Genomic DNA, 22053 nt, shown 5'->3' on the forward strand with positions numbered 1-22053 from the left:
GAGACACCAACTCCAAATCTGACTACCACAATAACTCAAACCCCAACACCTACCATCATAGAAACCACTACTCCAACATCTACTTCTACACAAACCACAATAGCAACCACTAGTCTAGGCACGTCCACTCCAACATCTACTCCCACAGAGACACCAACCCCAAATCTGACTACCACAGTAACTTCCAACCCAACACCTACCATCATAGAAACCTCTACTCCAACATCTACTTTTACACAAACCACAACAACAACCACTAGTCTAGGGCCCTCCACTCCAACATCTACTCCCACAGAGACACCAACCCCAACTCTGACTACCACAGTAACTTCCAACCCAACACCTACCATCATAGAAACCTCTACTCCAACATCTACTTTTACACAAACCACAACAACAACTACTAGTCTAGGGCCCTCCACTCCAACATCTACTCCCACAGAGACACCAACCCCAACACTAACTACCACAGTAACTCACACACCAACACCTATCATCATAGAAACATCTACTCCAACATCTACTTCTGCACAAACCACAACAACAACCACTAGTATAGGTACGTCCACTCCAACATCTACCACCACAGAGACAGCAACCCCAACCCCGACTACCATAGTGACTTCAACCCCAAAACCGGGCAGCTCAGAAACCTCAACTCCAATATCTTCTACAACACAGACCACTACACCAACACTTAGTCAACGTACCTCCACTCCAATATATACACCCACAGAGAAACCAACCCCAAATCTGACTACCACAATAACTCAAACCCCAACACCCACCATCATAGAAACCACTACTCCAACGTCTACTTCTACACAAACCACAATAGCAACCACTAGTCTAGGCACGTCCACTCCAACATCTACTCCCACAGAGACACCAACCCCAAATCTGACTACCACAGTAACTTCCAACCCAACACCTACCATCATAGAAACCTCTACCCCAACATCTACTTTTACACAAACCACTACAACAACCACTAGTCTTTGGCCTTCCACTCCAACATCTACTGCCACAGAGACACCAACCCCAACTCTAACTACCGCAGTAACTCACACACCAACAACTATCATCATAGAAACCTCTACTCCAACATCTACTTCTACACAAACCGCAACAACAACCACTAGTGTAGGTACGTCCACTCCAACATCTACCACCACAGAGACACCAACCACAACCCCGACAACCATAGTGACTTCAACCCCAAAATCTAGCAGCCCAGAAACCTCAACTCAAATATCTTCTACAACACAGACCACTACACCAACACTTAGTCAAGGTACCTCCACTCCAATATCTACACCCACAGAGACACCAACTCCAAATCTGACTACCACAATAACTCAAACCCCAACACCTACCATCATAGAAACCACTACTCCAACATCTACTTCTACACAAACCACAATAGCAACCACTAGTCTAGGCACGTCCACTCCAACATCTACTCCCACAGAGACACCAACCCCAAATCTGACTACCACAGTAACTTCCAACCCAACACCTACCATCATAGAAACCTCTACTCCAACATCTACTTTTACACAAACCACAACAACAACTACTAGTCTAGGGCCCTCCACTCCAACATCTACTCCCACAGAGACACCAACCCCAACACTAACTACCACAGTAACTCACACACCAACACCTATCATCATAGAAACATCTACTCCAACATCTACTTCTGCACAAACCACAACAACAACCACTAGTATAGGTACGTCCACTCCAACATCTACCACCACAGAGACAGCAACCCCAACCCCGACTACCATAGTGACTTCAACCCCAAAACCGGGCAGCTCAGAAACCTCAACTCCAATATCTTCTACAACACAGACCACTACACCAACACTTAGTCAACGTACCTCCACTCCAATATATACACCCACAGAGAAACCAACCCCAAATCTGACTACCACAATAACTCAAACCCCAACACCCACCATCATAGAAACCACTACTCCAACGTCTACTTCTACACAAACCACAATAGCAACCACTAGTCTAGGCACGTCCACTCCAACATCTACTCCCACAGAGACACCAACCCCAAATCTGACTACCACAGTAACTTCCAACCCAACACCTACCATCATAGAAACCTCTACTCCAACATCTACTTTTACACAAACCACAACAACAACCACTAGTCTAGGGCCCTCCACTCCAACATCTACTCCCACAGAGACACCAACCCCAACTCTAACTACCACAGTAACTCAAACACGAACACCTATCATCATAGAAACCTCTACTCCAACATCTACTTCTACACAAACCGCAACAACAACCACTAGTCTAGGTACGTCCACCCCAACATCTACCACTACAGAGACACCAACCCCAACCCCGACAACCATAGTGACTTCAACCCCAAAACCTAGCAGCCCAGAAACCTCAACATCTTCTATAACACAGACCATTACACCAACACTTAGTCAAGGTACCTCCACTCCAATATCTACACCCACAGAGACACCAACCCCAAATCTGACTACCACAGTAACTCAAACCCCAACACCTACCATCATAGAAACCACTACTCCAACATCTACTTCTACACAAACCACAACAGCAACCACTAGTCTTGGCACGGCCACTCCAACATCTACTCCCACAGAGACACCAACCCCAAATCTGACTACCACAGTAACTTCCAACCTAACACCTACCATCATAGAAACCTTTACTCCAACATCTACTTCTACACAAACCACAACAACCACTAGTGTAGGTACGTCCACTCCAAAATCTACCACCACAGCGACACCAACCCCAACGCCGACCACCATACTGGCTTCAACCCCAACACCTAGCAGCCCAGAAACCTCAACTCCAATATCTACTACAACACAGACCACTACACCACCACTTAGTCAAGGTACCTCCACTCTAATATCTACACCCACAGAGACACCAACCCCAAATCTGACTACCACAGTAACTCAAACCCCAACACCTACCATCATAGAAACTACTACTTCAACATCTACTTCTACACAAACCACAACAACAACCACTAGTGTAAGTACGTCCACTCCAACATCTACCACCACAGAGACACCAACCCCAACCCCGACCAACATAGTTACTTCAACCCTAATACGTAGCAGCCCAGAAACCTCAACTCCAATATTTACAACACAGACCACTACACCAACACTTAGTCAAGGTACCTCCAGTCCAACATCTACACCCACAGAGACACCAACCCCAAATCTGACTACCACAGTAACTCAAACCCCAACACCTACCATCATAGATACCACTACTCCAACATCTACTTCTACACAAACCACAACAGCTACCACTAGTCTAGGCACGTCTACTCCAACATCTACTCCCACAGAGACACCAACCCCAAATCTGACTACCACAGTAACTTCCAACCCAACACCTACCATCATAGAAACCTCTACTCCAACATCTACTTCTACACAAACCACAACAACAACCACTAGTCTAGGTACGTCCACTCCAACATCTACCACCACAGAGACCCCAACCCCAACCCCGACCACCATAGTGACTTCAACATCAAAACCTAGTAGCCCAGAAACCTCAACTCCAATATCTACTACCACACAGACCACAACACCAACACATAGTCAAAGTACCTCCACTCCAACATCTACACCCACAGAGACGCCAACCCCAAATCTGTCTACCACAGTGACTCCCACCCCAACACCTATCATCATAGACACCTCTACTCCAACATCTACTTCTACACAAACCACAACAACAACAACCACTAGTCAAGGTACCTTCACTCCAACATCAGCCACCATAAAGACACCAAGTTCAATGTCCACTATTACAGTGACTTCAACCCCAACACCTTCCACTACTGAGACATTACCATCTATTATCACACAGACCACAATACCAACCATTGTTATAGAGACCTCCACTCCAACATCTACCACCACAGAAAGATCCACCCCAACTCTTAGCACCACTCTGTCTACAACCCCAACACTTACTACCACAGAAGCCTCAACTCCAATTTCTACTACAACACATGTGACAACAGCAACAATTGTTACAGAGACCTCCACTCCAACATCTACATCCACAGAGACACCAACCCCTACCTTGACTACCACAGTTACTTCAACTTCATCACCTACTACTTCAGAGACCTTAACATCTACAACACATACCACACCTGCAACACCAATCATAGACATCTTCACTACTATATCTACTACCACTATCCAGACACCAAGCCCAGTCCCCACCACCACATTGCCTCCAACTCCAACACCTTCCACCACAGAGTCATCAGCCTCAACTTCTACAAGCACACAACTTCCACCCTCATCCTCTCCTATTACTGCCACCACCATCACACTTTCCCCAAGCCCAACCTCCACTGCCATCATCACAGAAACTCCAACCCCATCTGCCACCACTTTAGAGACACTGATCCCAACCTCTACCTCCACTGAAAACACAACTCCAACATCTACTAGCCAAACTCCTTCTAAATCTCCAACGAAACCATCAACACCTGTGACCACTGTGCTCCCCTCTTCCCCACCTACGGAGTCCATCATCATTCCTAGCACTCCTGCTACCACCATAGTAACGTCTAGCACTGCATCGTCACCTGGAACATCACCATCCATCACTTCGTCAGCGGGCAGCACACCCTCTTTACCTCCAGGACCAACACCGGGACCCTCCACCACTGCTTCCGGTAAGTACACATGGGAAGCCACCCCATTCCTCCTCTCTTAGGAGAGTGTCATTTTTGCCAGGGAAGCTTTATAGCCTCACAACTCGAGCTTGGAGTCAGATCTTTGTGGTTCATGACCCTGATCTTGTGCAGTGAGGCAAGTCCCCTGGAAAGTTTGGACCTTCCCTGCCTACTGAGTCAGACCCCTTGGATTGATGAATTGGTTGGAAACAGGTCACTACCTTCCTGTAGATAGACTTTCCTCAGGCAGAGCTACTTCAGCATAGAATGTGTAGCCCAGTACTGAAAGATCTCCATGGGGAAAGTTTGCCCAGGGAGATCTTGGGCTGCATTAGGTCAAGGTTGGTGTAAGGCATAGGGCTACTCTTCTGTCTGGGCATGGCACAAAAGGCCTTGGAGGGTAGCTAGTCTGGCCTTGTCAGATGTCCAGTGTGACAGTCACACAGTGTGCATGGTGGTGTCAAATCCTGGTGAGTAGATATAAGGCTTTGAGACCTCACTATGGCTTCTTGTGCCAGCTGTTCTCTCTCTGTGGCGGGGCCTGCAGGTTGAGCCCTGCGGCATCTGAGATGACCAGTGCCATTGACCCACAATGTTCTTACAGGCACATCTACTTCCTCAAGGACCACAACAGGACAAACTTCACCCACCACAAGACCACCCTCCACATCCACCCCTACATCCTTCACTGTGCCAGTATCTACCACGGAAACCACACCAACTACTTTGGAGACCACCAGGACCTCTTCTTGGGGCACAATCTCCTCAGCCTCCCCAATCACCTCTCCCATCACTGACTGGATCAGTGTTGAGACCTTGGTTACCTGCTGTGTTTTGAATGACACGTACTATGGTCCAGGTATCCATGGTGTTTATGTCTAATGTTTACAAAGCTCAGGCTGTCCCCTGCTCTTTCCAGTGTGTAGAACCAGGGTCAGACCCCAACTTGAAGCTTTCTCAGGAGGCTGGATGCTGGTCATGGGTGGATGTTTTTGTGGCCAGCTTCACATTACTTGGAACATGAACCAGAGGTCAGGGCTCTTCCCAGGCCAGGAGGACAAGTAGGGTGGGTCTTAGTCTGTTTTCTGTTATAACAAAATACTTGAGGTCAAATGATTTATAAATAATAACCGTCAGCTGACAGTTTCAGAGGCTAGGAAGTACAGTAACGTGGCCCTGGCACGTGGCCATCCAGCTGACAGTTCCAGAGGCTAGGAAGTAACATGGCATGGGCACCTGATGGTTTCCTCATTCTGCATCAAAATCCAATGCAGGTATCAGGCCGTGAGAGATGTGCCGTCTCTGGTCTCTCATCCTCTTCTTGCAATGCCACTAATGTCACACTAGGGGGCTTACCCTCATACCTCATCTAACTTTAGTCTTATCCCCTAAGTACCCTCCTCCAGGACAGTGAGTCCCTCTCCAAGGCCTCCATGGAGTCGATTAGTGTGTTTTCGTGGCTAGCTCTGCCTCTGGATGGTGTAAAGACTGCGTCCTTCTCTTCCCTTTTAGGTGAACTGGTCTACAACAATACCCATGGGAACACTTGTTATTATGTGAACTGCTCTGAGGAGTGCAAACTCCAAATCTTCGATTGGCCCTGTCCATCTACTCCCTCAACTTCTACACCATCAACACCAACGTCCTCCCCGACGACCACACCCTCCACACCATCTACCACATCTTCAAAGTCTACACCCTCTACAGCATCATCTACCACATCTTCAAAGTCTACTTCCTCCACAACAAAATCCACATCATCCAAGGCACCAACCACAACCTCCACCCCTGGGTGGTGCCTCGACTTTGATCCTCCTAGACAGGTCAGTGGGTAATATATGGCTTTCTTACCCTGATACTGAACAGGTCCATGTCTGGGCACCTACCATCTAAATGGTACAGGACAACCTTCCTGGTTGTCCAAGATGCCCATGTTCCCACACCCTGCACCTTCTCCAGTAGGGCTGATATTTCCTGAAACATCGTGGGCTTAGGGTCCGCTGGCCTTCTCTCTTTTCCCCATATCCTGACTTTCTTCTCCACATATTAGCCTCCCTCAGCTCCATCCCTGAGTGGGTCCTATCCTCTTGTGTAGACTGGGGAAGCTAAGAGGGGCTGCCTGCTGACTGGTCCATGTCCTGTCTCCTGTAGGAGAATGAGACCTGGTGGCTATGTAACTGTACCATGGCCATTTGCAAGCATGACAACGTAGTGGAGCTTGTGGAGCGGAAGTGCGAACCCCCGCCCATGCCTACCTGCTCCAATGGCCTGAAGCCTGTGCGTGTCATCGACCCTGATGGCTGCTGCTGGCACTGGGAGTGTGACTGTAAGGCCTTACTATCTGAGAATATGCCTGCCAGGGTCCTTTCTTCTTTGGCACCAGTAGCGGCAGGGCTAGCCTCTTGGGAACAGACTTTGATTGCTAAGCACCTGCTGTAGGCTGTGCACAGTCTTAGGGATTTCTCAATACCCTTCATGTCTCCCTGGGTAGGAGGGGGGTAGATAGAAGTCTTGGCTGGTGGGGCAGAGGCACCTTTCTGAGCAAGGATGCTTCTGAGGTTAAGAGTGACCTTCTGACTCTAAAGCAAGGCTTCTCCCTGCAGAAGAGGGGGTGTGTCTCTGGACCAACTGGGAAGATGCTTTTAGAAGATCTGCTCCCACTTGGAAGTCCTTAGTGGCTCAACCCAGGGACCAGGATTTTCAGGCTCCTTTAGTGACTGCTGGCTTTTCCAGCCTGTCCCTTGAATCCTGGATGACATCAACTTACAAATCTTCTTCCACAGGCTACTGCACCGGCTGGGGGGACCCACACTTTGTCACCTTTGATGGGCTCTACTACAGTTACCAGGGTAACTGCTCCTATGTTCTAATGGAGGAGATTACCCCCACGGTGGACAACTTTGGGGTCTACATTGACAACTACCATTGTGATGTCAGTGACGAGGTATCCTGCCCCCGCACACTAATTGTGCGTCACGAGACCCAGGAAGTGCAGATCAGGACTCTGCAGTTGATGCCCATTGTGGTGCAGGTATGTGGCTGGGACTGTTTGGGCACCTAAAGTGTGTCTCTCATGGCCTTATACTGTGGGCCCCAGGCGATCAAGGATTAGGCTGCGGATTCACTGGACCTGGCTGGAACCACGGCACATTAGAGCCTCCTTAGGGTCATGTCAGCTCTTCTCATGGGCTCTCTAAGTGAGCACAGAATCCTCCTCTCTGAGGATAGGTGAACAGGAAGTAGCTGTGTCTAGCTGAGTCTTCTCTATCCTTGGGTCATTGGTGCTATCGATGGAAACATCTGAGGAGCCCCGAACCTTTCGAGGAACCTCAAAGTCCCTGGGAAGCGCCTTCTTTGGTATCTCCTGGGATGAGCTGGGACAAATGCCTGTCCTAGTGTTGTAGAAAGGAAGCAAGAAGGGAAGGGAAAGCCGTAAGGGGCAGGAAAAGCTCCCCTTTCAGATAGGGGTAGAGATAACCCAAGTGCTATCCCCAGGTGCAACTCGGCCTTCTTGATGAGCTATATGACTTCCAGAGAGGGCAATGGTGGGACAGGACAGAGCAGGGCAAGCCTCTTGCTCCAGTCTCAGAGGCCCTCCCTGACTCAGACATGTTGACTACAGGTGCAGATAAACAAGCAGGTAGTGGCTCTGCCCTACCAGAAGTTTGGGGTGCAGGTATACGAATCTGGCATCAACTATGTGGTGGACATCCCCAGGCTGGAAGCTCAGATCACCTACAATGGCCTGTCTTTCTCCATTCGGCTGCCCTACCACCTCTTTGGCAACAACACAAAGGGCCAGTGTGGTGAGTCCCCCTAGCCTCTTTCCTTGGAGGGCAAGACTGGGTGTGAGCATCGGTCACCTAGCTGTGGGTTCTCTACTCCTCCGTGGTCAGGCACTGTGGCATTCTCTTGTGTTTGGTCCCTGTGAGGAGCCATCAGATGTTAGCTTGACTTTGAATTTTCCCTCTTGCCTGGCCAGTGGGGCACAGGGAGCGTGAGCTGGAGAAGGAAAGGTGCCAGGGCCCAACCTGGGTCTGATAGTGTGTCTTGGTGCTGGCTTGACGGGTGGCTTCTCTGTGCACAGGCACCTGCACCAACAGTACTGAAGATGACTGCATCCTGCCCAGCGGGGAGATCATCTCCGACTGTGAGGTTGCAGCTGACGAGTGGTTGGTGAACGACCCCTCCAAGCCACACTGTCCCCACAGCAGCTTCACCACCAAGCGCCCAGCCGTCACGACAGCAGGGTTCTTGCCACCTGAGAACTGCACTGTGTCTCCTATCTGCGAGCTCATCAAGAGCAGGTGAACTGTGGGAAGGAGAGAAGTGGAGGAGGCAAGAGGATCAGGACAAGCCTAGGCGGTTGAGATCCTATCTCAAAAAATATAGGGTCTCAAGAGGTCTCATTTTTCTGTTGTCCCTACTGTCTACCAAGTAGGCAGAGAAACCCGTGTGAGGGCCTGAGAGAGCTGGGGTTGTCACTGTGGATGGGTGTCAGATCACAGGGGGCCTCAGGACCTGGCTTCTGTTTCCCCAGATCCTAGCTATCCTCTTTGACATCCCCTACCCCAGCACTTTTCTTTGCTCTCAGACGTCCCGCGCCTTCTGGCCAGGTGCCGGCTCAAGTAAGCTGGAGACCCTGAGTAGATCGACTGACCAGACAGCATTAGCAGATCAGCGAGGCAGGTTTGAGCTTGGACACGGGTCAGGAACTCCTAAATCTGGTAGCCACAGGAGGACAGTCCCTGTCCCTGTACGTGTTTGAAGTCACAGCTAGGTAACCTGTTGGCAGGATTGTTGGAAGGGGACATCCTGGCAACCAGCGACCGTTCAGGTGTGCAGAGTACATCTCTGCACGTCTGATAACACAGGCGCATGTCCTTCTTTTTCTAGGTGCCAGCACTTTCTGTCTTCTGCTACTGGTAGCGTAGGGCCTCTTTGGCAGGGGCCTCTGAGCAGGCTCCGGTAGGCCAAGGGGAGGCCAGGGAAGCATGTGGAGAGGCTGGGGTGCTGACCAGAGTGTGATCTATCTCTCCCTGCACAGCCTGTTCTCTGAGTGTCACCCCTTCGTGCCTCCCAAGCACTACTATGAAGCCTGTCTGTTTGATAGCTGCTTTGTACCTAACTCTAATTTGGAGTGTGCCAGTGTACAGGCCTATGCAGCCCTCTGTGCCAAGGAAGGCACCTGCGTTGACTGGCGGAACCGTACTGAGGGGGCCTGCTGTAAGTACTTCTCATCTCTCCCCATGTACTGCCTGTGCTGGGGATCTGTGGGTCAGGCATGGGTACCGGGCAACTCTCCATCCTCGGCTTGCATGGGGTGAAGTCCTAGGTAGGAAGGGCTGGGTAGCTTTGTCACTCCAGGGAGGGGCAGTCTTATCTCCCTGGGTATGACCTTCCTGATTCTTGCGCCTGTCCTGCAGCTGTGGAGTGTCCCTCTCACAAGGAGTACAAGGCCTGTGGCCCTGCAGAAGAACCCACCTGCCAGTCCAGGTACGCTGCCTGAAGACTCCCGCTGGTTTCCTAGTCCTGCTCATGCTGTCCAGTCAGCTTTAGCCCCCTGCCAGAGCTGTGCCCCAGCCTATATCGCTCCTTCCTTCTGAACGCGTGTCTTACCATTCCAGCGCCTCCCAGAATTTCACAATCTTGGTGGAAGGCTGCTTCTGTTCTGAAGGCACCACAAAGTTTTCCCCTGCCATTGATGTCTGTGTGAAGACTTGTGGTATGTCTCCTACTCCTACTGCCTCCCTCCTGTGCCTCTGTGTCTACAGGGGCAGGGCCAGAAAGCACATCTCAGTTCCTTATAATATCATGACAGTGTTAACAGAGTTTGTTTCCTCTTTCTTCCTAGGCTGTGTGGGACCTGACAATGTGCCCAGAGAGGTAGGTTTACCCTTGTGCTGGGAGAATTCTCCCTAAAATCCTGAGCCATGTAAGTCCTGGGTGAGATCCACCCACTCAGCCATCTATCCATTGGCGCATCTATCCATCAGTCCATTACCGTGAGCTGTCCGTCATCCATTTAACCATCTATATCATCCATTTATCCATATATCCATCCATCCACTCACCTATCCATTATCCATTCAACCACCCATCAATCTATCCAATACCTATCCATAATCCATTCATCTATTCACACTATTCATCTGTATATCCATTTATTAGCTATCCAAGTAATCACCTATCCACCACCATCTATCTTTCATCCCTTCCGTTATCTATTTGTTATCTATCATCCATTCATCCAGCCACCCAGCCATCATCCACCTATTCATATTCATTAATCTATCCTTCATCCATCCATCCATCCTCCATTCATTCACCAATTCATTATCCATCCACCTATTCCGCACCCACAAATTTATCTAACCACCCATCCATCTGAACCCTTCATCCTCCATCCACCCATCGGCTATCTAGCCATCCAACCATCCACCCATCCAACTACCCATACACTATCCATCTATGCAACCAACCATCAATCCATCATCCATCCATCTTTATATCTTTCCAATCATCTACTCATCCATCAAACCATCCATTCATCTATCCACCCATCCACTCACCAGTCATATACTCTGACTAAACGTGGGCTGGCATGTTGCCTTCTTCGGTCCTGTTTCCTGTGTGTGCCCACAGTCATTGCTTGAATCTTTAGCTCAATTAAAAAAATCAGTAGACATGTGTGGTGTGTCTGTTGCATGCCAGGAGGATGTTGGTGGACGCTGGTGAGCAAGTCACATCTGTGTGATATCAGTGGCCTTGAATGAACAGGTGCTGGGCTGTCCCTGAACCTTCCCTATGAGTTCAGAGGTGATGAGGGATAAGGCTTTCTCATTTGATTCCTCATCTGGCTACCTGGTCCAGCTCTTTCCTCTCTGGCTGGCCATGGACGTGTCATAGTAGGGCTAACGAGGTGTTAATCTGATCTTTTCTCTCTGCAGTTTGGAGAGCACTTTGAGTTTGACTGCCAGGACTGTGTTTGCCTAGAGGGTGGAAAGGGCATTGTCTGCACTCCAAAGATATGTGCTGGGGAGAACCAGACCACATGCGAGGAGGATGGCGAATACCTTGTCGAAGAGCTCGACCCAGATAACAAGTGCTGCAACAAAACCACATGTAGTAAGGACACCCCTGGGGCATGGGAGCTATTCTCATACCACTAGGGCTCCTAGTGTAACTGACTTTGCCTGCTGTAGGTGAGGTTTCCTGCCCCCCACCTCCCCCCCAGCTGGCTAACTCAGGCTATACTCACTTGAGGGCAGATCAGGAGCCCCAACTCCAAGTCCTGGTCTTGGCGGGCTGCACAGGGGCCTGGATTCATGCTCTGCAGTGGGAGGTGGTGCTCTGCCTGTGTGATCTGTCCTGGTCACCACACTCCTGCTCTGCCTTCAGAGTGTGACACCAAACTATGCAGTGCGGAACGTCCCTCTTGCTCGCTGGGATTCGAAGTCAAGAGTGTCACTAAGCCTGGAAAATGCTGTCCAGATTACTCCTGTGGTAAGTGATGCCAGCCGGGCAAGGGAAGGGCACGGGCGGGGCAGGCTGGGAACAAAGGGTCCGTGGAGGGAGCATGCATTCTCCTTGTGTGTCTTTATCATGGCTATGGCTGTGCATCCACCCAGCCCTGAGCCTCCTTAGATTGCGTGCCAGGCTGAAGCTGGATGGCTTCTGATAGATTTTCCCACTCTTTTTCCCCCCCAAGTACCCAAGGGTGTGTGTGTGCACGAGAATGCTGAATACCAGGTGAGTTCTGAACTGGGAGGGTACGGGGGCGGGGGATGGGTGGCGTTGTCTGTCTCCTGAAGAAGGAGTATGCATGGGTGATGGTGTGTGCGGCCCCTTTACTTCTCTGCCTGTTCCTAAAGCCTGGATCTCCAGTGTACTCCACCAAGTGCCAGGAATGTGTATGCACCAACACCACGGACAATGCCACCCGTGTCAACTACATCTCCTGTACACATGTGCCCTGCAAGATCTCCTGCAGCTCTGTAAGTGGGGTTCCTCCCTTCCTTCCCTTTTCCTGCCTCCTTTACCTTCTTCCCATCTTCAAAGAGGCACATGGTTCCATGTTCATTTCCATGATTTGCCTTCAATTAAAAAAAAAATCTTCCTCGCTGAACTGTGCCTCCCACCATGACACTTGTTCCCTGTACGTGTGAGCCTCCCCCCAGGTGGGGTGTTCCAGCGATCCCAGGACCTGGCCGGTTGCAGGGACAAGTCTTTGATCTCAGCCTTGTCCTCTCCTGTGTCCACAGGGCTTTGAGCCTGTGGAAGTCCCTGGGGAGTGCTGCAAGAAATGTCAGCAGACCCACTGCATCATTGAGAAGCCAGACCAGCAGTATATCATCCTGAAGGTGTGTGTTCATGGGCAGGGGGCGGCGCTCTAGGCTCCACCCACGAGCTTGTCAATCACTGGGCTTGAGACATCCCAGGTCCCACAAAACTTGGTTTGAGCGATATATTTGGGTGGCTGCTCCACTTTTGGAGCTCTGAAGTCCAGGGTCAAGGCTGGCGGAAGCGTGAGGAGCCTTCCTACCTCCTCCTCTTCTTCAGGCTCCACATGCCTGGCTGTGTTTGTATCATCTCTGACTTGGTCTCCATGTAGCAGCCTCCCTTCCATCTGAGCCCGTGTGTCCTCTATGTCTCTTGCAAGGAGGATGACCTCATCTACAGATTCTTTCCCTGAGATTTTCAAAGACCTTTTCCCTGTTCAGAGTCACTTCCTAGTTCATAGGTTAGACCTAGGTTAGAGATTTTTATGCTGTGTAACCACAAGCAGGTAAGTTCCTGTCTCCAAGACTCTCTTATGGATGTCACTTGCCCAGGGACTACTGCCTGTGAAGCTGTAGCTCCCTGGTCTCCCGGGGCTGGCCTCTGGGGGCGCACTTGCTCATCCTCATTCTGTGTTGTGTCCACAGCCCGGGGAGATACAGAAAAACCCCAACGACCACTGTACCTTCTTCAGCTGCTTGAAAATCAACAACCAGCTCATCTCCTCTGTCTCCAACATCACCTGCCCCGACTTCAACGCCGATGATTGTGTTCCGGTGAGTGGGACCCCTCTGGCCCTGTGCTCTGCCTGATGCCCCAGCTGCCTGGCTTCCGGGAGGCTTGTTCCATACCCTCCTTATGCACCCCATGAAGGGGCATGCACCTGCTGGGGGTGCTCTGGGCTTCCCTCACACTCTTCTTTCCCTTCAGGGCTCCATCACGTACATGCCAAATGGCTGCTGTAAGACCTGTGAGTACAGCTGGCGGAACAGGGTGGTGGGTGGGCTTTACCAGAGCCTGGGCAGGAAGACACCAGGGCAGGGTACCTCGGGACTCCTGTTCCTACTGTGTCTACTACACTCTGACTCCCCTTCCAGGAAGGGGGCTCATTTCCTTAAAGAACAGTGAGACTGGGAGTTAAGGGCTAGCCATGTTGGGAGAGAGGAGAAAAACCAGCGCAGTAGAGGAAGAGGGGGAGGAAGAGGGAGGGGATAGGGAAGGGGAGGGAGAAAGGGAAAAAGAGGGGGAGGGAGAGAGAAAAGGAGATCACGAGCCAGTCTTAGACCATCCCTGCACTTGCATCTCCTCCACAGGTATTCCTAAAAACAACACCGCAGTCCCTTGCTCGCTCATCCGTGTCAAGAAGGAGATTTCCTACAATGGCTGCTCCAAGAATGTCTCCATGAACTACTGCTCGGGCTCCTGTGGGACTTTCGCCATGTGAGTCTCAGGCTGCAAGTGTGAGATGGAGGGTGGAGGGGCTCGAGGACAGGCCCCGGTGGCGGAGGGAGGATGCTGCTGCTGCTCCTAGGGAGGCTGAACTCATTCCGCCCCTCCTGTCCCCAGGTACTCTGCCCAGGTCCAGGATCTGGATCACAGGTGCTCTTGCTGCAAGGAGGAGAGGACCAGCGAGCGCCAGGTGACCCTGGAATGTCCAGATGGCAGTCAGCTGAGCCATACTTACACACACATTGAGAGCTGTCTCTGCCAGGACACCGTCTGTGCGCTCCCCCAGGCCCAGCAAGTCCGCGTCAGGCGTTCCAGTCCCCGACTTCTGGGAAGGAAGTGAATGGGTTCTACCGTGTTCCTCCCTTCCCGTCTCGCACCATGCTGCTGACCCTCTGAGCTCCCTCCTCTTCTAGCTTGGCTTCTTCTCTGCCGATATTTATTTTCAGAGTTTCTGTTCCATCCCTTGCTTTATGATAATAAACTCAGGCATAGCCAATCTGGTCGTGTGGTTTAAGTTGGTTCTGCAAGGATCTGAACTGCCCACTACGTGGATGGCTTCTGGGAACCGGGTGGGGCTAGATAGTTTGGAGAGGGTTCCTTAGAATCCCTGGGGTCCAGTTACTGTTTTTTTTTTTTTGCACACCAGACATGATGCGACTCTACCACCTGTATTACTTACTCTTAGGCTCTGGGCTCTGTTTGTTCAGAGCACTGGGTGAACAAAGGCCCCTTCCCACCATGAGTTCCATTCCAGGGTTTTCCACTATGGGTGAGACTTTTGTCCACATGCTGAGGGACAGTGTGTGTTCAGGTGTGAGTACACAGGTGTGCGTGCACACAAATGTATTTCCATCTGTCTGTGCCTATGGGGTGTGTGTGTGTGTGTGTGTGTGTGTGTCACTGAGGAGGCCTCAGGCCACAGACTGGGGGCAGGGCATTGGCTTCTGCCACAAACTGAAAGAAAAGCAGTGGTGACTTTGTGGACTGTATTGTTTACATCCGTGTCACTGTCATAAATATACCCAACTAGAAACAGTGTGAAGGAAGGGCGGTTTATTTGGCTCAGGGTTTTGAGGGATCAGTCCATGGTTGCGTGACCCCATGCATTTGAATAGAACACCAAAGCTGCAGGAACTTGTGGCAGAGACAAGTTGTTCACAGCATGGTTCGCCAGGAAGCTGACTGAGCATGACTGGCAAAGGCCAGGGATAACATCCTGCAAGGACTCAGCCCTTTTAACCTTTAGCCAGGTCTCACCCCCCCACCGAGAGTCTCCCCGGATAACACCCTTACCGTCCAATCTGTGAGCCATTTTGGTGGGGGTGGGGGATATATACTTCATAAACGAACTATAACATGGTTTCTCGAAGACTGCTGGGCAGAGCTGACAAACCACATGAATCTACAGCATGAGCTTATGTGGTCCTTTGGAAAATTATCAATCCCCTTACTTGCTCTTGTATTGGTTCAAACATAGGGTGTATGTGTGTGTGTGGGTGCTGTGTATGAAGCCCCTTTCCTACCCAGAGTCCCAGTAATGATGAATAGGGTTTAATTTTAAAATCTAAGGATTAATATTTAAAAGAAAACTTTCTAACGTGTATTAGTCAGGATGGACTCTGTCATGCAGCAATGACAAAAACTGCCAAGGCCTGTCTTCCTCATGCCTCCTGCTTGCTGCTTGGCTGGCATTCTACTGCACACCTCAGCTGCCCAGAACCTGGGGTGACAGGGCTGCTCTCATCTCCAAGGTCTCTTCTGTTGTGGTGGCTAAAACCAGCTCAGAAGTCTTCCCAGAATCCATCCTGGTCCAGCTCAGCACAGACTTTGGATGCTGGGATTGTAATACTACCATTGAGCAGCTGGGGGAGCCAGAGACTCTTGGTGGCTGGCCAGTGATGGCTCTTGGATGGATGCGAGCAAAAAACACAAATGGTCTCCCTTTGGGAAGAGAAGTGTGTGTGTGTGTGTGTGTGTGTGTGTGTGTGTGTGTGTGTGTGTATGTGTGTGTGTGTGTGTGTGTGTACTTACATAGAGACCAGAAGAGAGTATTCAATCTCCTGGAGCTAGAGTTACAGGCAGTTATATGCATGTGCACGCACATGTGTGTGGGTGCATGTGGAGGGCAGCAGTCAACTGTGGGTACCATTCTTTAGGTGCTATCAACCTTGTTTTTGAGACAGAGTCTCTTTGTTGAACTTGGGGCATACTGCTTAGGTTAGGCTCTCTGTATGGGGTCTCCTGTCTCTCCCTCCCCAGCTTTTTGCACATGTTTTCTAGGGATTAAATATTAGATTATATTTAATGCTCGATCTGTCTTCATGTCTTTATGCTTGATCTACAAGTGCTTTACTGACCGAGCCATCTCTTCAAGGTTGGTGGTATCTGTTAGTTTCTACAAATGTAAAACAATATCATATTACTTGAATAGCTGCAAATGCAATAAACATAGAACATTTGAGGTACAGTAAGATCGTTTGGGGTTAAAGACAACTGCCACCAAGCCTGGAAACCTGAATTAAATTTCTGGGACCCACATAGGGAAAGGAGAGGACTGACTTCCAGGAACTGGCCTCTGACCTCGACACATGGTACATGTGCATCTCCCTATGCAAAACAAACAAACAAAACAAATGAATGGATGTGGCAAACACCTAGGAAGCACTAGATTTGGGATTAAGGCTATGTCTGTGGCAGGACTGAAAGGGGCAGCTGTGAGTATATTGTCCAATTCCCTCGAGGAAGAACATTTGAAAGTAAAACTGGCTACATGCTAATCTGAGGGGTGGTGGGGTCCATATTGCTGTCCTATGCCCTTACTGTTTAAAGTCACTCATCATAAAAACCAGCTAGGGCACCAGAGAGTGTGTACTGGGCCATGAGCAAGGAGAGCTAGAGAGTATACTGGGCTACCAGCAGAGGGAGCTAGAGTGTATACTGGGCTACCAGCAGGGGGAGCTAAAGTGTATACTGGGCTACCAGCAGGGGGAGCTAGAGTGTATACTGGGCTACCAGCAGGGGGAGTAAGAGTGTATACTGGGCTACCAGCAGGGGGAGTAAGAGTGTATACTGGACCACTAGCAGAGGGGTTCCTGAGGCCACATGGTCTTGAGCCACTTACTTTTCTTCTCTGCTTGACCAGGTCTTGTCACTCTGATCATTCTGCCACCCCACCCCACCCCAACTCCTCCATGGCCTGTGCTACACAGATTGAGTCTGACATCAATGGCCAGAAAACAGAGCTGAGTAGCTGAACAGGACCTGTGTGGAGGGAATGGGCTCTGAAAACTTCACAGTGTTGGCAGACCATGGAGAGAGCCCCAGATGTGCGGTAGGAATGGTGTGTCCATTGAGCCACCATGTGTGAGCCACCGATCCTCTGCAAGAACATTGAGCCATTTATCCGTCCTCTAAAGACATGGTCTTTAAAAAGGATTAAATCACACAGAGGTCATTACGATGGGGCCTAATGTAATTGGCTATGGATCAAGAGGAGATCAGGACATAGACACATAGTATGACCACACGAGGAGAGGAGCCTTAGGAAGAGCCAGCCTTGTGACTCTGCACCCTGGCTGGTGCTTTGCCACTGTGTCCTTAGCTGTTTGGGGCAGGGAACCTGGGTGCATGGAGCATGGCCCAGAAGAAGTCATGGAGATGTCGAGCTGATACCGCCAGCATTCCTATATAGGGAAATTGCACCTTTGAGGACCCAGAAAGGACAACAGAAGTGTCCTTAGTATAGGGATTCTTTCCAGATCTTATACGGAGGGCACAATACTCAAAACCTTCACTTACTTTCCAGTGACATTGTCTAGGGGGTTGTCATAGATACAAGACTGGGTGAACCAGCAACCCCACTGGCACTGAGCTAAAAGATGGCAGGGGCAGCCTGGCCACCCTGGCTCGTGGGCCCCTATTGTTACCCCAATGGCATCAAGGTCCTTGAAGCCACGGATGTGTTCTGAAAGCCTACTGTGTTATTCTACTGTTCATAGCTTTAGCTCGGTCCCTGGTCTTTGGGACATCCGGCCAGCTCAGGATGTTGTTCCCCACCCCCACTCCCACCTTGCAAATGGGGTTGTGATCAGAACCATGCCCACCTCATGAATCTGGGGGAGGGTGTCATTCTCTGTCTCAAGCCCAAGCCAAGGCTGACCCAGGCATGTCTTGGCAGGCAGGCCCTTTCCACACAACCTCTTTCTCTCCACAGGCTTTTGCTAACATGGCCCAACCAGATGGCTTCTTTTGCCCATCGTTGAAAGGTGTTCTTTTGGTGGCATGCCTGGTGGCATCCTCTCATCTCAGGGACTGTGACCAGGACACAAAATGCTGCTTACTGGTGCTTGGCAATTTCCTGGGTCAGTGAGTCACCTGATTGTCTTCACACTCCTGTGTGAATGAGGGTGGTTCCTACTAGCCCAGAAACACAGAGAGTGGCTTAGCCATCATTCTGTACTTGTGATCGTTGCTCTTCGACTTTAGGGGGTCTCCAGAGAGCTACAGGGTTCCAAGGTCATCCAACCCCTTGGTCCTGGGCTCTGTGCCTTGTTCCCAGGCGAAGGCAGTTGTAACGGCAGCCCTTTCTTTCACTGTTGGCTCCGTTGATCTAGCTTCAGCCTCTGGGTAGAGGGATAGGGATAAAGTGGTCAGTTTGGGTCATGCCGGTGCTTCCAACAGCTGTTCCTTCATAGGAGCTGAAGCAGGCTCTGCACGTGGACACTGGGAACTGCGGTCACAGGACAAGTGTGTGGCCAGTCCTGCAAGAGGGAACCTGAGACCAGTTAGGTCAGGTTAACAGGGGGGAGACAGAGCCTTCCTTCTGGCCTATCTAGCTAGCCATGGCAACCTTCTTACCTTGCACTGAACACTGCGGAATACACTGACCCTACACGGGCCACTCTGCTTGCGTGTCATGGTTTCAGCTCAGAGGGACTGTCATTTCACAGGAAGTCCTAGGGAAATTTGGATCATGGCCTATGCTGCCCAGACTGTCCCCAGTGAGAACAGAGGGCCCCAGTGCAAACTGAACTTGAGTGCCTTTGAGATGCCTCCCTGATGAGACTAAGTCATGGGTGGCAGGCAGAGGAATATGCTGTACTGGACAGCAACCTCCTGCTGTCCTTGAGGTCAGAGCCCAAGTACAACTCAGATCTAAAACAACAGAACTCAATCAAACTACAGGCCCTCAGAGTTCTGGCCAGATGTACGTGTGTGTGTGTGTGTGTGTGTGTGTGTGTGTGTGTGTGTGTGTAGGGGTAATGGGCCATGCTCCAGGCCACAGAAGTTTACCTAAGAACGGAGAGGGCTTCCTGTTCCCACTCCTGTAGCAGTGCCACTGTGAAGACTAGTGATAAGCCAGGTCAGAGTCCAGGGTGCCTGGTTCACTCTTGGAGCCCACGAGTCCCTCTCCTGGGGCCAGTCATGCTCTTTTGACCCTGATAGGGGTGAGGCCACCACTACCATATGGCCAAGCCAGGGAGGTGCTAACTCCACAGAGGACCATGTGGCTGTGTTATCCCAGTGGTACCCTCGCCTGTAGAGGGGCTGGAGAGTCACAGGGACAGATGTGGGTCCCAGGAGCAGCTGCCAAAGAAGTCTGGGGACAGCACACTTCTTTCTTCCCTTGAAAGGAGTGTTCCAAGCTCTTTGACCCACTCTTACTGTCTCTGAGAAGCTGATGCATCGTGAGCTCTGGTTTTGGCTCCCCCAGGCCTCCCTTTTGTGAAGGAATGGCAGCAGGTTGTGGAGACATCTTCTCTGTTCTGCCTGCTCCACATCTGCAAGGTGTCCTGTGCTGAGGCCCTCGCTACAGGCTCTCTAACCCTCTGCCAAATCCTCCCCAGCCTCAGAGACAAGAGACAGTTTTATGTCTTGTGGTGAACACAGCTGGGCTGACATGTGTTGAGTGTGAAATGTCCCCCACAGACTCGTGAGTTTGGTCCTTAGTTTGTGGTACTATTTTAGGAGGCTATGGAGCTATGAAGCATTTGAGACCGACCAGAAATGACTCACTGTGGGTGGGTGTTAAAGGTGAATCCTCTTCTGGATCCTGAGTGCTCTACTTCCCCAAGATGTGAACAAGCTGAGCTGTTAACTTCTGTTAGCATGAATGGAGCTATCCCAGCTACCTTGCCTTTCCTGCCACGGTGAGATGTGGCCTCGAAAGTACAATTAACCCTCCCCCCTTACGTTGCCTCTGTCAGGCATTTTGTTATAGCAACGAGAAAAAACAAATAAACAAACAATTCATCTGACTTTAGAATGTTCGTATTAATTTCTTTTCTTTTAGTACTTCAAAAACATTGCCTCTTGTCTCCCGCGGCCATAGAGACCCTGAGTTGACTGTGCTGACAGGTCTCTGTGGTGCTTGGCTTCAGCTGTCTACTAAACACAACATAGAATCACCTGAGGAAAAAGTTTTCGTGAGGGATTGTCTAAATGCGATTGTCCTGTGGTCATGTATATGGGTGGTTGTCTTAATTGACGTGGGATGATCCAGCCCACCGTGGGCAGCACCATTCCCTAGGCAGGGGATCATGCAGTGTGTGAGTGGGGAAGTGGAGCTGAGCGCGCGCGCGCGCACACACACACACACACACACACACACGACTGCGGATGTGGCACGACCAGCTGTTTGAAGTTCCTGCCTTGATTATCTCAATCGTGGACTGTAACTTGGGATTATAAGAAGAAATGGACCATTTTATCCCCTATGTTGCTTTTTGTTAGTTTTTTTTTTTTTTTAAACCACAGCAGCAGAAGTGAGACTAGAGCAGTCTCTCTGAGCTGAATTGAGCCTCATAATCACAGGTATCTGCGGTGCATGGCCTGGTGAGTGTCCACACAGGCACACACACGTGACCGGCTCCAGGCGAGACCCAGAACATCCCCGGCACCCGGACTCCTGCTGAAGTCACCCTGGTTCTTCTCCTTTTGTATATTTTCTGTTTTCTGAATCTTAAGTTCAGGTAGCAGCTTTGGTAGCAGCTTTGCCTGGGATCCGTGCACATGGTTGCCTCTGGAAGCCGCCTCCCCCCCACTTGCTGTTTATGCAACACATTGTTTGTACCATGGTTACTCTTTCAGCTGTTGATATTTTTCTTATTCCCGCTGCGACACTCAAACTGTGTCCTTTCCCCACGTTCCTATGTTGGTGTGGGGATCCTCAGGATCTCAGAATGTGACTGGATTTGAAGACAGATCTTTATGGAGACCAGCATACTAAAATAAGGCCAGGAGGTGGAGCCTAATCTAATTTTTCAGTGCGTTGACCCATTTTTTTTTTTGTTGTTAACTTGACACAAATTACAGTCATTTGAGATGAGCTGAGAAAATGCCCCCATAAGATCAGCCTGTATACAAGCCTGTGGAGGGTTCTCTTAATTAGTGATTGATACGGGAGGGCCCAGCCCATTATGGGTGGTGCTACCCCTAGGCAGGTGGTCCTGGGGCGCATAAGAAACCAGGCTGAGGGCTGGAGAGATGGCTCAGAGGTTAAGAGTATTGACTGCTCTCCTGGAGGTCCTGAGTTCATATTCCCAGCCACCACATGGTGGCTCACAACCATTTGTAATGAGATCTGGTGCCCTCTTCTG

At 50.4% G+C, this 22053-nt stretch overlaps 1 protein-coding gene across 1 annotated transcript in view; it reads left to right on the forward strand.

Moving 5' to 3' along the window:
* Positions 1-14951, forward strand: part of Muc2 (mucin 2, oligomeric mucus/gel-forming) — a 37102-nt gene extending 22151 nt beyond the window's left edge. Inside the window, exons 34-58 of the mRNA XM_050137533.1 lie at positions 149-324; positions 1033-1582; positions 1736-2455; positions 3476-3878; positions 3996-4172; positions 4461-4726; positions 5331-5585; positions 6239-6549; positions 6878-7052; positions 7510-7757; positions 8349-8532; positions 8814-9033; positions 9774-9952; positions 10153-10222; positions 10354-10451; positions 10581-10612; positions 11677-11854; positions 12128-12232; positions 12438-12478; positions 12601-12723; positions 12991-13089; positions 13654-13782; positions 13937-13976; positions 14320-14446; positions 14573-14951. Coding sequence (XP_049993490.1) covers positions 149-324; positions 1033-1582; positions 1736-2455; positions 3476-3878; positions 3996-4172; positions 4461-4726; positions 5331-5585; positions 6239-6549; positions 6878-7052; positions 7510-7757; positions 8349-8532; positions 8814-9033; positions 9774-9952; positions 10153-10222; positions 10354-10451; positions 10581-10612; positions 11677-11854; positions 12128-12232; positions 12438-12478; positions 12601-12723; positions 12991-13089; positions 13654-13782; positions 13937-13976; positions 14320-14446; positions 14573-14795 — 5129 coding nt within the window. The 3' untranslated portion in view covers positions 14796-14951. The remainder of the gene's footprint in view (positions 1-148; positions 325-1032; positions 1583-1735; positions 2456-3475; positions 3879-3995; positions 4173-4460; positions 4727-5330; positions 5586-6238; positions 6550-6877; positions 7053-7509; positions 7758-8348; positions 8533-8813; positions 9034-9773; positions 9953-10152; positions 10223-10353; positions 10452-10580; positions 10613-11676; positions 11855-12127; positions 12233-12437; positions 12479-12600; positions 12724-12990; positions 13090-13653; positions 13783-13936; positions 13977-14319; positions 14447-14572) is intronic.
* The last annotated feature ends 7102 nt before the right edge of the window (positions 14952-22053 follow it).

This window comes from Alexandromys fortis, unplaced genomic scaffold (genome assembly GCF_014885135.2).
Source record: "Alexandromys fortis isolate MF-2015 unplaced genomic scaffold, M_Fortis_MF-2015_v1.1 scaffold_3, whole genome shotgun sequence".
In the NCBI taxonomy this organism is placed as follows: domain Eukaryota; kingdom Metazoa; phylum Chordata; class Mammalia; order Rodentia; family Cricetidae; genus Alexandromys; species Alexandromys fortis.